The sequence below is a fragment of the Carettochelys insculpta genome, chromosome 4, assembly GCF_033958435.1.
Source record: "Carettochelys insculpta isolate YL-2023 chromosome 4, ASM3395843v1, whole genome shotgun sequence".
NCBI lineage: Eukaryota > Metazoa > Chordata > Testudines > Carettochelyidae > Carettochelys > Carettochelys insculpta.
The window spans coordinates 53,729,774-53,746,789 of NC_134140.1; the positions used below are offsets into that span (position 1 = coordinate 53,729,774).

A 17,016-nucleotide genomic window follows, 5' to 3' on the forward strand; every position below is an offset into this window, starting at 1 on the left:
GCCTAATTTTTTGGTGTAGAGGATTCAAGGCTACAAATTTAATTGTTTCAGAATTCTAGATTTACCCCGATAATGCTTTTTGCCAAGATTTATATTTGTAGGCTATGCAAACATTTTCACTTGAAATGGTCTGTAGAATGAGTCTTTACATACTCCATACCAAACTATAGGTCATGTTCCCTGGTTAATTCCCTGGTTAAAGATTCAGCCTTTGTGAGGTAACAATGAAACATTTTGACCAATTCAGCTCTTAAATTCAATTAAATCCAGTCCTGTGAACTTAGGTTTGTTATTTTTTTAAAGTAAGAGTACATTTTAATTCCAGTATGAAATAAGAGATGAAAAGAGAACATGAACTTTGACTTGGGAATCTACTCGGGTAGTGGATTTCTCTGCATGGCTCTTCTCTCTTGAATGAGCCTCTTTATTGAGAAGGGGCTATTTGGGTAAACCATCATTTTTGTTAACATTTCCTCATTTAATACATTTTAATTCAATTACTGTGAATAAGTTGGTTTACATTTTGAAGAATCATTTACCACATGGATTTCTTTCAGTTGGAAATTAGAACTTTATGAGAAGATAGGGTTAAATCTGCTTTTTGTTATCTCTGTTATAATAATTAATGATCTATGGTGCACTTTCAGTTGAGAGATTTGTTCAGAAAGTTTAAATATTTTATTCTATATACATTGAATATTTTTGTTTTCATACATATGCAGATTTGGTCCCAGAAAATATAACAAAATATCTATCACAATTTAAATTTTTTTCACAAGGTGACAGTTACACGATTTCCAATTTTGACAGTCAAAATTTGTTAGTCTTTTAAGCCTGTTTATTCTTTCTTTGTTATTAACTCCCTTACTTTGGCATCTCACGACATCTTTCTAGTTTCCCTTCTGTACGCTTATCTTCAGTCTCATCTTCCTTGTTATCTTCCTGGTTTAAAAACATCTGCTAGCTCCTGTGTGACTCATCAATGGAATTACAATAGAAATCCATCTCCAGTGTGCACGAGCAAAACATAAAAAATAACTGTTGATTCTCTTTCTCCAGCAATAGAAACTTAGTTCTCCCTGATATCAATGTTTGATACCTAGAGGTACGCAGCACTGACAACTTGATTATGTCCTGTTGGGACTTTGTCTCCTTCTACACTTATAGCAATAAACTTTGATTTGATATAAATTCATGTCTACAATTGGATAAAATGTACAAAAAGCCCTTCAAACACCTAAGATTATTAGCAAAAATTTGGCCCTGTTTACTTTGGCTAAACATTTTTTAATGCATGTTGTAGCACATGGTTCTGCATATTTTTAACTTTAAATACTGTGGGTAGCACCACTTAAGTCAATGAGGAAGATGGGGTCTAATTCTTCATTGTGCTTGCTGCTTTAATTATGTAGAAGTTATGCCATCCTTTTTAATCATTGTCATTCAGACAAGCTATGCCTGCTTAGGACTTGTGTGGAATGTCCATACTGAAAACACAGGTGATATATTTAGACTTTATACATACTCTTGCTTTTGCTCTGCCTCTTGGTCATCCAGAATTACTCCTTGGATTATCTTCTTTTTCTCCTTTTAGATGGTATCAGTGATTACTTGTATGTCAATTAGTTTTATTTTGTAAATTCTGAAGTATTACCTTCTGCAAGAAGCAATGCATATTATTACACTTTATTTTAAGTGTAATTGCACAAGCTCTTTGCAAAAGGGATTTTTTTTCCAGGCTCCATCATACTTCTCTGTCACAGGTAAGTTAATCAGAGTTTCAGAAGAGACTTTGAAGTAAGGGATGGAGTTTTCTTTCAGGAGCTGCAGTGACAACTCTTTGCATGACATGCATAAACCTATAATCAAACATGAATGCTAAGTACTTGCCTAAAAGATAACAAGAAGTCCTGTGGCACCTATAGACTAATATATTTTGGAGCCTAAGGTTTCGTGGGCAAAGACCCACTTTGTCAGCTGCATGAGTGGGGGTGTTTCAGAGGAGGATATAAATATGGGGGAGGGGTCTTAGTAAAGGGGAGGGCCAGAGCTGACAAGGTCTACTCAGTCAGGGAGGATATAGCCCATTACTGGCATTTAATGTGGAGTTGTGAACATCAAGAGAGGAGAAAACAAGTCAGTTCAGTTGGGGAGATGTGGTGCACTGTCAGTTGCTAATGTGGAGGTGTGAACATCAAGAGTGGAGAAATTGCTTTTGTAATAAGCCAACCCCTCCCAGTCTCTGTTTTGATCCTTGGTTGATGGAGTCAAATTTGCAAATGAATTGCAGCTCAGAAATCTCTTTCCATTTTATTTTTGAAATTTTTTTGTTGTTGGACTGCTACTTTTAAATGTTACTGAGTGTCCAGGAAAATTTAAGTGTTCTCCCACAGGTTTTTGTATGTTACCATTCCTGATGTCTGATTTATGTTCATTTATTCTTTTACGTAGTCTTATTTATGTCCATTTGTTCTTTCTTCATAAAAGAATCCCCCCCTCCCACAACTCATGCATCTGATGAAGCGGGTCTTTGCCCAGGGAAGCTTATGCTCCAAGATATATGTTAGTGTATAAGGTGACACAGGACTTGTTGTTCTCAAAGATACAGACTAACTCAGCTACCTCTCTGATACTTGCCTAAAAATGTTACATGAGGTAAGACACTGAGGTGATTTGCTGAAATGTATTTTTTTTCATAAGAGCTTGTGTAGATTTAAAGGACTGCAGCCTTGCAGCTGTGCCACAAAAAATACTTAGTGAAGACACTATCCATGCCAATGGGAGAGCTTCTTTTGTCAGTGTACATACACCATCTCCCTGAGAAGCAGCAGCAACGATGTTAACAGGAGAATCTCTCCCATTGATATACGCACTGTCAGCACTACATGTTAAGTCCATATGTGACACTACACCTCATTTTCATCATAATATTATTACAATATGTTCATGACATCATGATTCATTTTTGATGGGTCATGTATGGTGCAATTGGAAAAGTTATGATTTCCTCAATGTAATTATTCTGTGTAAATAACAAGCAGTCCTGTGGTTATCCTAAATAAATAACAAGCTACAGACTAACAAAGCTACCCCTCGGAGAATATCCTGTGCTTAATCATGGATCATTTTGTGTATCTGAAATTATAAAAATATTGACTATCTGTGTTTTAAATGTGGCTACACATGGGTAAAGCAGGGATGGCAGCTGGAGCCCTGGGCCCTTTAAATTGCATTACACACTCCAGGCACCACTGGAGGGTTGCCTGAGGTGGATGCTTCATGCTCCAGGTGATACTGAGGCCAGGGTGACCAAGTGGCACCTTTTGCCTCACTGAGGCTGACATAGCATGGTGGAGGGTGGCTTGGGACAGGCTCATGGACAACCTGCAGGACATTTAGTGGCATCCTGTGAGAGCACCTGGCTGTTGTGGCCTGCCTCCTTTTGCCCCCTGCTGAGCCCCCCCACACCAAGCCCCTCCCATGGGCCATACCTCCCAGTGCTCCCTGCCCCATCTGAGCCCCACCAAGGACCCCGGACCTGGGGTGGAAGGGATCCCGCACCCAATTGGGCTGACAGCCTTCCACCCCAGTCCTGAACTGATTCCTCCTGTCCTCCCTCCAGGTTGAGGTCCCTACATTTCCCGCCCCTGCCCAAGGTACATTGTTTACCCCCCTCCCTCTATACATAGGTTTTTTGTTCACTTAGTTAACAATTTCAGTACTGGGTAGTTAAATGTTTTGACAAACACCTCCATGTGCTGTGCTTTTCAGGGAGGGATGGTGAGGGGTGGATGTGAGGGCGTCACTGGGGCCCATCAGTGAAGCTCTGTCAGAGGGCCTCTCTGATGCGGAGCCCGTCCTTGTGGGCATGGTGAATGGGGGTACCACCCAGCTGCTCATACCTGGGGCCAGCCTCAGCCGCCCACCCCTGGACCAAGGCATTCCTGTTTCCCTCCATGATGATGTGGAGGGCACAGCAGGTCCCCACTACCTGGGGCACATTCAGCACCCTGACCTCCAGAAATGCAAGAAGGCACCACCACCGCACCTTAAGGTGCCCAAAGGCCTGCTTGACCATATTGCAGGTCTGGTTGAGGGGTATGTTGAAAGCCTCCTGGGTGGGGTTGAAGTGGTCCATATACGGTCACATTAGCCACAGCTGCAAGGGGTAGGTAGCATCTGAGCAGTATGGTAACATCCCGGACCAGAATCTTCCACTGGGGTGATGAAGGTGTGGACCTCTGTGCATCGGCAGAGCCCAGAGTTCCAGAACACATATGTCCTGTGTCCAGCCAGCCCAGCCCACACAGAAGGGTAGCCCTTGTGGTTCACGTACTGGCCAGTGCTGTGTGCCAGGGCACAGAAACAGTTCGGGAAGCCAAGTGCAGCAAATCCTGCAATGGCAGCATCTGGATATCCCAGACAGATGACCCTGTGGAGCAGCGTGGCATTGATGGCACAGATGACCTGCAAGGGAGGGAGGACAGGCACTATCATTTGGGTGTGGCAGGATGTCCCCTACCCCCCCATCACCCCCATGCCCCCCCACTCTGCTGCCCAGGGTCTCCCTTGCCCTGGAGCTCCTCCCTAGGGAGGGTGTGTGACCCAGGCATGGCTTACCTCCATAAGTATGATCTGATCATGTGTGGTCACTATTTTTCAAAATTCATTCAATTTTCAGCCTTTTGAAATGGTGCTTATGTGTAGACACATCTTATGTACACTCTATGCTATTATGCAAATATTTCATGAAGATATTGAATAGAAATCAAGCTAGGACAAATGGTACTTCCCTCCTCTCAACACACCACTTCAGGCTGACTGTGAGTGAGCCACTGATAACTGTTCTGAGGGCAAGGCTTTCCAACCAGTTGTGCACTCACTTTGGAGTAGGTTTGTCTAGGTTTTAATTCCATAGTCTATGAAAAGGTCATGTGAGATAGTGTCCAAGTCACGATGATGCAAGTATATTGTTTTTCCCCCATCCACCAAGTTTGTTAGGTGTCAAAGAAGGATATTAGGTTGGTTTGACATTATTTGTTGTTGACAAAACCATGTTTACTATGATTACAATCTTCCAGGTGCTTATGAAATGTTTGCTTTGAGTAGTTGCTCCCTTTTCTTGCCAGTTGCAAAGGTAATTAATTCCCTGGGTTATCCTTATTCCCCTCTTACGGCTAGGTACTATATTTGCCTTTCCAGCCCTCTGGGATCACTCTCATCCTGCACAAGATTTCAAAGGTAATTGCTAATGGCTCAGAAATCTCTTCAGTCAGTTGCTTATGTATTCTAGGATGTATTTAATCAGGCTCTGCTGACTAAGATGTCTGTCTTATCTAAGTAAGTTTTAACTCATTCTTTCTTTATTTTAGCCTCCAATCCTATCCCATTTTCACTGATGTTCACTCTCTGTTAGCAGTCAGGCAACTGTTAACCTTTTTTTTCCCTTTGAAAAGGTGACACAAAGAGCATTTAACACTTGAGGGCTGCTGCAGTTTCTATTGATTTTCCCCTCCTTCTGGAGTAATGGGCCTCCCCTGTCTTCCTTTTCCTTGCAGTGTATTTGTAAAATGTTTTCTTGTTACCCTTTGTGTTGCTAGCTAGATTAATCTCATGTTGTTCCTTGGCCCTTCTAATTTTGTCTCTAAATGCATTTTACTTTTAGTATTGAAAAGCGATGCTGTCTTAGTAACATGCACATTCTTTGTATGCAACCATGTATATATATAGGAAGATAGAGCTGTGCAGTGTTCTAAAGCTTTCAGTTTTTGGGTTGATTGTGTTTCCAATGACTTCACTGTAAGCAGATTTATGCCATTGTTGAACACTTCTGTAGTTCCCATTCTTAGCTTCTAATAGATGCAACTGTTTGTTTGGATATTTAAAGTCATCGTGTTTAAAATTAAGATTTCTAGCAGTACAAATGTGTTTTTCAGTTTTAGTGCCCAAAAGAAAATGAAGCCCAGTGAACTGAATACAGGATTATCTGGCTTTACAGCTTTATCTTTAAAGTTTCATATTTTCTCCTGTTTTTCAGTGTGTTGTATTTGCTATGACTTCTGGTCAAATGTGGAATCATATCCGGGGCCCTCCATATGCTCATAAGAATCCTCAGAATGGACAAGTGGTGAGTGATTTTTTTTTGCATCAGTATCTAAATTGGCTGTATTGTGATGGAGTTTTGCAAATCTAAAGAACAGTGGGATAATGGATCATGATCGCGTTTCAGGAAATTGGAACGCTGCTTATTGTGGAGTTCAACAGTTAAATTTTTGAAAGTACTCTGCATCTAAAAGTTCCCATTTGGGCGCCTACCTGGGTGGCCATGTCTTCAAAACAGCTCCTATTTATGCAATGATACAAAGGGTTTGGCTTTTCAAATTCACTCCACACCACACAGCTCCTGCTGATCACAAATGCATAAACATTATGCTTTTTTGTATGAATTTGCTAACTAATAAGATTAAAATATAAACTAAAGTGAACTTTCAGCTCTTCTTCAACTTCAGTGCACAAAAATCCTTTGAAGGCTTAAACAGTTTGGGCAAGATCCCCACTTTAAAGGTTTAAAACAAGAGAGTGAGTCTTGGAGGATACTTTCAAGGTTCTAATCTGTTTGGGTTTATTTACAGCTTCTCAATATCCCTGTTACCTTTCAGGAGGGCTTTACAGAACCCCCTTTTTCTCATACCCTTGCCTCACCACTGTATCGCATTATGAGCTGAGTTCTGTCAGCTTCCTCATGGAGTCCAATATGCCATTGCTGATGATCTGTATCCCTGCCATTGTCAGAAAAAGATAGCTCATGAGAGGGAAAACAGATCTGCAAAGTACTCCCCAGTGTTTATATAAATTGGCTGAGAGTGGGGAGCAAGCCCCCTGTGTTTATCCTTTATAATATTAATCACTGTCAAAGACATTGGCACAGAAGCTTACAAGGCTTGCAAAAACATTTGCAAACATCCATTTTTTCCCCCTACTTAATGGAACTTTTAACACCCCCTTCCCCCTGCCAAGTTTGCTCATTGCCAGTTCACATTGCCTGTTCTTTATGCCTAAAAGAATAAATCCTCTCAATGTTCTTTGATGTGTCATGTCCTAATTGGAGCAGCAGAAAGTGATGGCTTGAATTTGATTACTGGTCCACAGCATACCAGTATTATTGCTATAGATTGACGTAAAATGATGTGATTCAGTCTGTTGCTTCGTTATGCAGAACTGGATGCAAAAAAGTGATAAATAATGTCTGTAAAACCTTGTGTTTAGAAGAGTTTAGAATTTTTCATTAGTGCCTGGGGTACCTTAGGTATGATGTCTTTGTACAGAGTGACAGAAAGGCGAAAGATGGCAAAGGAAAAATCTGGTGCTAAACAATTTCTTCATAGCTCCTTTCATATATATTTTCATTCTTAAAGATTCGTTTCTTCTGTGTTACCAACAGTGATGTTTGTTAAATTTAAAAAAAAAAACTACATTATTTCACTTCTGTAAAATGTGTCTTGTTGGCTACCTTCAGATTGTGAGCTCCTCAGACAGTGTGTGTCCTTTCTTGAATAGCTGGCGTCTGAATCAAGAGACTTTAGATTCTACTTTCGGCTCTGTCGTTAATTTGTTGTTTTACTTTAAGCAAGTCAACTTGACCTCTCTGACTCTCTCCACCCTCTCACCCTTTGTCCATACTTAGATTATAAACTTCTTGATGCTCTGACTGTATCACTATGATTGTATACAATTCTTAACACAAATAATATGTTTTCATTTCTGAATTGTCAAGAAGGGTTTGGCCATAGGCTACGAGACTCCTGGTCTAGTTCATGAACTAATCACCAATGTAATTACAGAGTAAAATTCAGAGTGTAACTGGTAGCTGGATCACTGTTTTTGGAAGTCTGATATAGGAGTTATGATATATTAAATTGGAAATTATATTTGGTATACTTGTATGTATTTTACTGTTTTTCATTTAGACACTAGTATTGTACATTTTTTAGTGTCACAGCCTCAAGGATTTAGTTATATATGTTTTACCTTGGAATCCTAACAAATATGTACAGTAGCCACTCTAGGATATTTGTGACCTCATTGTTCATAATTTATAATAATACTATTTGTATTTTATCACAGTTTTTAATGTGTACATCTCGATTATATTTACAAATATAAGTAAGCAATATTATCGTTGGACACATGAAAGATACAGAGAAGTGATATCCCTAAATGTATTACATTTTATGTTCAAACTTGTTCTCTCTTGTGTGCCTAATATCATGAATGCATATATATGACACAGCTGTGTGTGTGTGTGTGTGTGTGTGTATCTATCAGGTGTTTCATGCACACTCTTGAAAAAGCATATAAACAGTAGATAGTTTTAAGGTGAGATTTAAATCCTCTAAATGATTGAAAGGATTCTCTGCTTTTGTGGCTGCAATCCACAATGATGCCTTGTCCATGTTTTCACAAGTCCTGCTTAGCTTGAGATGTACCACATTTTTAAAGAAACAGCATTCTGCTTTTAGAGCCCCACGTAGATAAAGTTAATACCCATATCTGATCCACAATCTGCAAACATGCATATCCATGTAAATCCAGAGTTCTATCTTTCTGGCAAGCGTATGTTTGTGAAGCCAGAAGTATTTAATGCTGACAGTTGCGATATTCTTGAGTTACACTTCCCTCATGTTGCAGTCTGATCAATCATCTGTTCTGGAGTCAGATTTTTTTTCTTCATCCTTTTGGGGGTAAATTGTCAGGTTATCGAAGGAGTGGTTTACCCTCCTTGCAACATCATGGAGACACTGTTTCTGGTTAAAAAGGAGTGTGGCTCATGATTTTAGAGGTTAGAAAGAGATGAAGAATGTTTGGTTTTTCTCAACATTAAGCTAGTGTTCAGCGCATATAAAGACTGAAAGAGTCAGCACCCAGAGAAATGTATGTAAGAGGCCAAGATTATGGCTGATGGACATTTTTTGCTTGTGGAATAATGGGGAAATCTTAAGCCTTTGCAGACTAAGGTACCTGCCTACCACCTTGTGAGGGAAGGGGTAACAGATTCAGAGAGGGACTGAATGTTAGAGACAATGTGAAGAAGACCAACCCTGAATTATGAGTTATATGATTTCAGGCTATTTAACTGGACCCATTTAAATGCAGGGGCACGTAGCACAAGTTGAGTTAATAAAGTTATGGTCTTTTTTTTTAAAATCCATCAAATGTTTTATTCACTTACCTGTCTTGATCAGTGGTAAATATTGCAGTAAACTTAATTAGGCTGGCGAGTATCCACTTTTAATGGCACCTCTTCCACTTTTCATCTGAGATAGGTGTTTGTTCTCCTTACATTTTTGATGGAACTGTTTCTGTATTTTTGCTCACATATTCACTCTGACACATGGAAAAGGCTGCAGGATGAAATACAGGATTTTGAAGAAATCATAAATTATTATTGGTGACATCACTTTGCTGTAAACTTGTATAAGTCTGATAAAAGAACTGGCTGTTACACAGGTCCTTTAAATCGCAAGGTTTGCATTATAGACAATTATAATAGAATACATTTTCTACCCTTCTTTCCTTATTCACCCAAACTTCTCTTGTATCTGTGGAGGCTTTTCTTTAGTTACCCTTGAATAATAACCTAATAGGCTATAAATACAAATACTTGATACATTTCTGAAAACTGACTTCTGGTTTCTTTTATGCCAAATAAGTTTTATCCAATTGAATCTAAGTGTAATTCAACATAGTAAAACATAATGTAAGGAAAATCAATATCTAGTGCTGTATGATGCCAAGATTATTTTGGTATCACAATTTAGATGTCATGTTATGGCACCAGTTAAGTATTACTTAACAGCATGATACATGAAAAAACCACACGTTATCAAATTGCTTAAGAAAACTATACAATACAACAAGAAAATGGGATGTAAAATAAATATTTGTAGAGCAAAACCCTGCAAATGGAAAGTGGGGTCCTTACAGTAAACTGTAGAAGATCTTTAACACCAAGAAACACATTTTGAGCACCAAGGTTCTGGAAAAGCTCCATTTTCCAGGTACTTGCACATATCATATCTGTAACAAATTTCTAATTAGACATTTAAATTAGTAAAATACCATTAAACACTGTACATAATATGACTGAGTCCGATGATATTTAAAAGAAAGTACATCCAGCACTCAGAAAACTGTATTTTAATCTGAAGATTGTTAGAGAGAAGGTCACATGCAAAATATAAAGTAGAGCCATTCTATATAAGAAACATACTGAAACAATATTTCAAAAATATAATTTATAATGCTGTAAACTTATTTCTCTGACAAACAGCTCTGGCCAGGGTGCTGGACGTGGCCACAGTCCTGAGGGTTCTGGCTCTGGTACAGGGTTCTGGTACAGAGCTTGAGTCCCAGAGGCTGTCTCTGGTGTGTGCTGGCACTGTGGGTTTGGCTCTACCACGCTGCCAACATGGCCCCATAGAAGACAGCTCTGGCTAGCTAATTGGCTGTGGCCATTTGTAAGACCAGGGAGAGGAGGCTGGCTGAGGGGGTGAGATTGCCACTATGGGGCCTACTTCCGTTCCCCCATCTGCTCATGAATCCTGGCAGAGTTTCTCTGGTCAGTGTCTGCTGGGCCCCTCAACACCTTTGAGGAGCAGTGGGTGTTGTCCAGGGCGCTCTGCTTGGTATCCCCCCTCAGGCTCCCTTATTTTAGCCCTTTGACCCGCACCTGTTCTTTTTTATTTAGTTGTCCCTGTATTCATTTGGGAACTGTGCTATTTTAATGGATCCCCCTCTTAAGGGGGACTGTGTAGTTGTGGGCGGGCTGCACTTGCCAACTCCCTCAGTTATCCCAGTAGGAGCTCTGGCTGGCTAATGGAAAAGCCTGAGATTTTAGTGACAGAAAGTTGCTTGAATGAAGAGAGTTTATACTTCAGAACTCTCCCTTCATTCTTAAAACAATCACTTCTCAAAAGGTATATACCACAAATGCACAGTCCCAGCCCTATTTTTTCTCTCTCCTGATAAATTCCTGAAATAAGAGCATTGCCGCTTTGGCTAGGTGAAGATGAAGCATACTTTAAATCATCAAAGACTGATTTCAGATAAGTCATCTGTCATGATTTAATCAAAATAAAGGCCACATTTTAATTACTACCCGTAACTATCAAAACTCAATTTAAATCACCCAGTAATAGGTTCAGGCACTGTCAAGAAAACAATAAAAATGTTAAGTGGAAATAGGTCTCTGGATACCATATTCAGTTTCTTTGGAGGTAAAGTTACTATTGCACAAAACAGCAAAAATGGGACTGCAATATAAAATCATCTTGCAGGAGTCAGTACAAGGAGTCAGCAAAGAAAGGGCTATTGAGGTGAAGGTCACATTGACCAGCCCACAACTCTGTTTTGAAGCCACTCTGTGACAGGGAGCCCAGAGGAGGATGGACAGTAGTGGCTGGGTATCAACCGGGACTTCTTGAAAGAGCAAAGGGAAGACCTGACCCTAAACTGGGCTTGGGAGGAAGTGGTGGACCTTGAACAAGCATAGGTCAACCTCCTGCAGCCATCCAGGGGATGGGACTACTGCCTACACTGTCTGGCTGGTGCCCCAATATGTAAGAAAACATTTGGTAATAGTTAGTCATGCAGAGGTTCCACTGAAGCCTGTTATATCTAGCCCACTTGATGCCTTGGGTGGGAAGGAAGAAAACTCCACAGCTGCTACTGCAAAGATTCTTTTGACCTAGCATATACGGGGACATCCAAGAATACTGCACCTTTTGTCCAGAGTGTCGGGGTGGAAACTAGTGGAGATACTTACGGCACCTTTAATACTAATTTTCATGATTGTAGTGCCTTTGAGCATATTGGTATGGATCTAGTGGGGGCCCTTGGAGAAAAATGGGGAAGAATACCATTATATCCTCATGATCGTAAATGCTACTCAGTACCCTGAGGCCAACCCTCTGCAGCCAGCCATGACCCCCACCATTGCCACTGATCTCTCAAAGATGCTTGCCAAGTCAGAATACCTCAAGAGGAAACTGACAGAGGGATCAATGGTTCATCAAACATGTATGGCAGAGATATGCTGCCTATTGCACATTCATGTCCTCAAAATTGTAATCTACCACCACTGGATGGATGTGGTGGTAGAGAGGTTGAGCAGGACTCTGGAAAGGAAGCTACAGAAATTAGTGGAAGATGGCCTGCAGCAGCAGGATAAAATCTTGTTCATGCTTCTTTTCATTGTGCAAGAGATCCCCAATGCCTCTACAGGTTTCTCTCCATTTGAATACTTGGGAGGCAGCTCAGGGGAATCTTTGACCTTCTGAGGAATACTTGGGAGGAGCAAGGAACTGAAGATATGAGGTTGGTTCACAATATATTGCAACTGTGGGAGTGACTCCAGGTACTTGGGACAGTTACTCAAGAGAACTGTTGCATGCACAGAGTGCAAGAACTTCATTACAACTGAGGAACTAAGCTGCAGACCTTTGACCACAAAGACAAGACCCACTTTTGTTGCCCTCCCCTGATTCCAAGCTGCTGTCCAAGTGGCAAGGCCTCTTCGACATGACACAGACAGTAGGGCTTTACATTATGAGATCCAATTACTTGGCTGGCAAAGAGTAGTATGGAACTAACTTGTGACTCTTCTGAAAGCTTGAAAGGCCTAGGAAGGTTGGATGATTACTTCTTACATGCCAGAACCCAAGCTGAGGCTGCTAACCTGTGGGCCTTCTCATCCAAAATATCATGTGACTTCTTGGAGTTGAGCTTTTGTTGAACCGGAACATGTATAGTGGTCCTTTTATCAAGTGATAGAGGCCCTCATTACCCTCTTTATACATTTCCCCTGTGGAGGAATTTCATTGTTCTCTTATAAAAGTATAGTCCAAGATGAAGATTGTTACATGAGTAAGTCACCTATCCACGTATCATTCCACCTTTTCTTAGGCTTCAGACTTTGCCTATGGGCAAATCTGAACCTTCACATCATTTCTTAGTTGTTGATTGGCATATTTCAAGGCCCACTGTTAGCTAAGTATTTATATTCACTTGACGAGCAGTCCTCTCACAATAGGGTAGCCAGGCCTCCTGTTGAGGTCTTCAAAGAAGTCCATATTTGGAATACAAATATGTAGACAATACTCAACTTCAAACTCAAAAATGATACATGCACCTAAATAGGATATACAGATCCAACAGTTAACATTAAAAATGATAGGTTACAAGAGGTATTTTGTCCAAACCACTTCCAAGTTAGGCATATTTATATTCTTAAACCATTTTCCATAAAGCATGGGATGGGGGGTGTCCATCACAGTTGGGTTCCAATGGAAAGAAACTAAGTGGGAACTGGGGTGGTGCTACCCTTAAATAGCTTTGGAAGAAGTAACAAGGAGGGATTAGGGGTATGTATGCTACCTTCATAGGTATTGCTAAACAAAGTTTCCTGTCTTTCACATGCTGAGTGTGAATACATATGAGTAGAATACATTGCACTCACATCTCAGAGAGACAGGTAGAGATCAGATAAGTAACTTCTTTCTAGTTGCGTTACAGTAGCAGGTATTACTACAGTGGCATTTATTAGCAGAACCCTCTGCTGCTTGTTTGTCTCTAAAACAGCCTAAGCCACCAGAATTACCTAAATATATTGAGTATGTGATCATTGTAATATGGTAAATTCAAAGACTAGTTAAAAGAGAATGTTTTAAAATAATTTGCACTATTAGATATAGTTCATGAGTCGTCACTCCCAGTATAGATTTATATTGTTGAAACATTGTCAATGCTTGTGTTAAAATTATCAAAGATCCAAAACTAGGGTTCCATGTGAGTTGTTCTCCTTTTGTGAAGCAAAGATTCCTTAAGAACATGACAGGATATTTAGAGTTAATTTTAGCAGTTCATCTCTGTATCTTGGGTATATCTCTGGTGAAACACAATAGAGTTATTCTGAATTTATCAGTGTGAAAAGAGAATTGGTCAGCTCATTCCTTGGATATACCCAAAACCTATCTCCATGGCACTAGGAGTTGTAGATTCGCCAAGTATCAGCCAAGATACCTCAGTTGTGTAATCTTGATAGGCCAAGCTATGTAACCTGTCAAGTAAAAGAATGAATGCCCTCAGAGAATGAACTTTGTTGTAAAGTCCTCAGTGGTATAAATAACCGTGGCATTATTTCATAATAGCAGCTTGGTGGAGCAAGTGAAGGAACTGAAGGGCATATAGGGATTAGATGGAAACTGATATGTTTGTATCTTGTTTTTGTTTATGTTCATGGTATCCCTATGCCACACCTTCTTTTAGTAAGCCCATACTTATGCTTGTGTCTGGAAAGGAACAGCGAAACAGTTTGTTCCCAGAACACAGTAACATAGCAGTTAACATGTTTAAAATGTAGTATAGAAAATTTAGCTTTGTGAATAAGCAGAAATATGTAGCTGTTTTTTATAGTTGGTGCACCAATTGCTTTTCTAGTGTGTAGTGGGGAATTCTATAGTTAGTCAGCAAACCTTGTGAATATGCACTTCCTAATTTTAGAAAACTGCTCAGTTAAAAGAAAAATCATGCAATTATTGCCTGTATTAACTGCACAGTTTGAACATACATTTCCAGCACAAAATTGAATTAAAATCAAACTGTGCAACTCCATTTAATACCTCAGTATTTGAACTCTCTTGCATTTTTCTGAGAACCTCCACAGAAAGTTTTAAATCGATACTTCGAAATTTTTGAAATATCAACACACAAGATCTTATACTAGTCTTTCTCTGATTATTTTGTTAATCTTACATGGTCTCTATTGAAAGGTATCTACGTTTTTTAAGTAAAGAATAAATAGACATCTTTGTAGAGCTAAGGAAAAACCTTCCAGCCACAAACTTTAGACAGACAGCATCCCAAATTCACCTCAAACAAAGAGAATTAATTCCTGCCTAAGTTGCAGAGTAAATAATAAAAACCTAGCAAAAGTTGAAGTGAAGGGAACTGTCCATTAGAACTAATTGTTGATCTGCAATTCTAATACAAATATTCCGAAAATAAATGGAATTCTCGCAGCAAGTTCATCTGAAGTATTCCTTGTTGATTTATGTGTTTTGAAATTAGTATAATTAACCCCTTCCAAACTTTGCTATTTTCCATATAACTTATTCTCTGACAGTTTTCATTACCAATATTAATAATCATTTAAATCAGAAAGCAGGAACCCTTGATTTAAATAATTGATTTTTAATTTACTTTGAAATATTTGTTCTTTTAGCTTATTTTCTCAGAGAAAAGTTGAGTTTTATTTGTTGGTAACCATTAACAGGTCATTTACAATGATATATAGCTTGTATACTATATTTGATACTGTTTTTTGCTAACCAAGAGGATGCACCCTGAGATCTATAAACATTGAATTAAAGAATTATATATTTTATGTTTATTCAGATTCTTAAATTTTATCTTGTGACCAGAGTCCCAGGGAAAACAGCTGAAGTCATTTAATTAAGGTGACATGCTCAAAATGGTGAGGCTATTTCCCAAAGTGGGTAGCTATTCCAATATTTAGATGTACCAAACCACCACAAAACAGCTTCTGTATTACCTTATCAACAACAAGAAGTCTTGTGGCATCTTATAGACTAACAGATATTTTGGCGCATAAGCTTTTGTGGGCACAAGGCTCCAAAATACCTGTTAGCTTATAAGGTGCCACAAGACTTCTTGTTTTTCTCGAAGCTGCAGACTAACATGGCTACCTCGCTGATACTTATTACCATATCAGTTATCCAAAAGCAAAGAAAAGAGGTTCATTAAAGCAACCCGGTCTTACACCTCCACAGAGGAAACTCAAGTCAAATAATGAGGATCACTGAAAATCTTACTCATCATATAAGGCAGCTCTGCCCATCCCAAAGTGTCAGATGCATTATCCCCTGAGATTAATGAGTATTTCAGGTCTTTTCCAAACACGTGCTTGTAGCCAGTACTTATAAACTAAATTGAAATGTATTTAAAAAGAGAGGTGAGTACTGGTTAAAAGAGCAATAGACATACAGGCAGTGTCTGCACTAGAGAGTTTTGTTGACAGAAGGGGCCTTCTGTTAACGTAACACAGGGGGTGTCTACCCACCTAAAGTGTTCTGTTGACAGTCTTGACAGAACACTGCATTTGTCTCAACAGTGTTATCCCTCGAACATTTGAGAAATAACACTCTGTCAGCAGAACTCTGTAGACAGAAGTGCAGTGTAGACAGATGTGTCTACAGAGCGAGCTTTTGGTTCACTGGGCAGCCATGTTTGTAGAGCTTCCAGTTAGCCATTCTGTTGACAGAGGGCAGGGCAGTCAGTCTGCTTTCTGTCAACAGAGCAGATTGCCCTGCCAATCTGCTTTTGTGTGTAGGTGCACTCTATAGTGGGGCCGAGTGGCCACCTCACTACCCAGGAGGGGAGGAATCCTTCTGGCAGCCATTTTGTATTGAGCCTGGCCCCTCCCTGCCATCTGACCAGAAGTCAGGAGACTGGGCCAGGACGAGAAAAGCCTAGCCTGAGGATTCTGTCTGGATGGAGCCTCTAGAGGAGGGCTCTGTACTCCCTGCCTGGAAGCCTGATGACTCTGCTGGGGACCAACCTCCAGGGAAGCCAAAGGATGGCTCTAGGCTCCCAGCCTGGGAGGGTGAGAACCGGCTGAGTGAGGGACCCCAGCAGAACTTACATGCTGAAGAAGACGATCTGGACCTAGAGAACCAACCTGTGGACTGGCCTCAGCCTGCACCCCGAGCCAGCCTGAGGAAGCAGAACCCATAGGCCATGCAGGCCTGGATCCGGTCACCCAGACCCCAGCCAGACCTGGAAGCCCATGAGCCCTGAGAAGTCAGCCCGACATTGGGTATGTGCCGAGGGGAAAACTGGGAGTGGCCCAAAGGGTAAGAGGACCCTTTAAAGGACCTTGGGTCAGTGTGCTGCCAGCTGGATTCACCACTGACCTGCACAGCAGACCATGCTGCTGCA

General features: G+C 40.3%; 1 protein-coding gene across 3 annotated transcripts in view; it reads left to right on the top strand.

The window, feature by feature from the left end:
* TUSC3 (tumor suppressor candidate 3) overlaps positions 1–17,016 on the top strand; it is a 434,459-nt gene that overhangs the window by 267,004 nt on the left and 150,439 nt on the right. For all 3 annotated transcript variants that reach the window (XM_074991822.1, XM_074991823.1, XM_074991821.1), the window contains one exon: positions 6,038–6,127. In XM_074991822.1, coding sequence (XP_074847923.1) covers positions 6,038–6,127 — 90 coding nt within the window. The remainder of the gene's footprint in view (positions 1–6,037; positions 6,128–17,016) is intronic.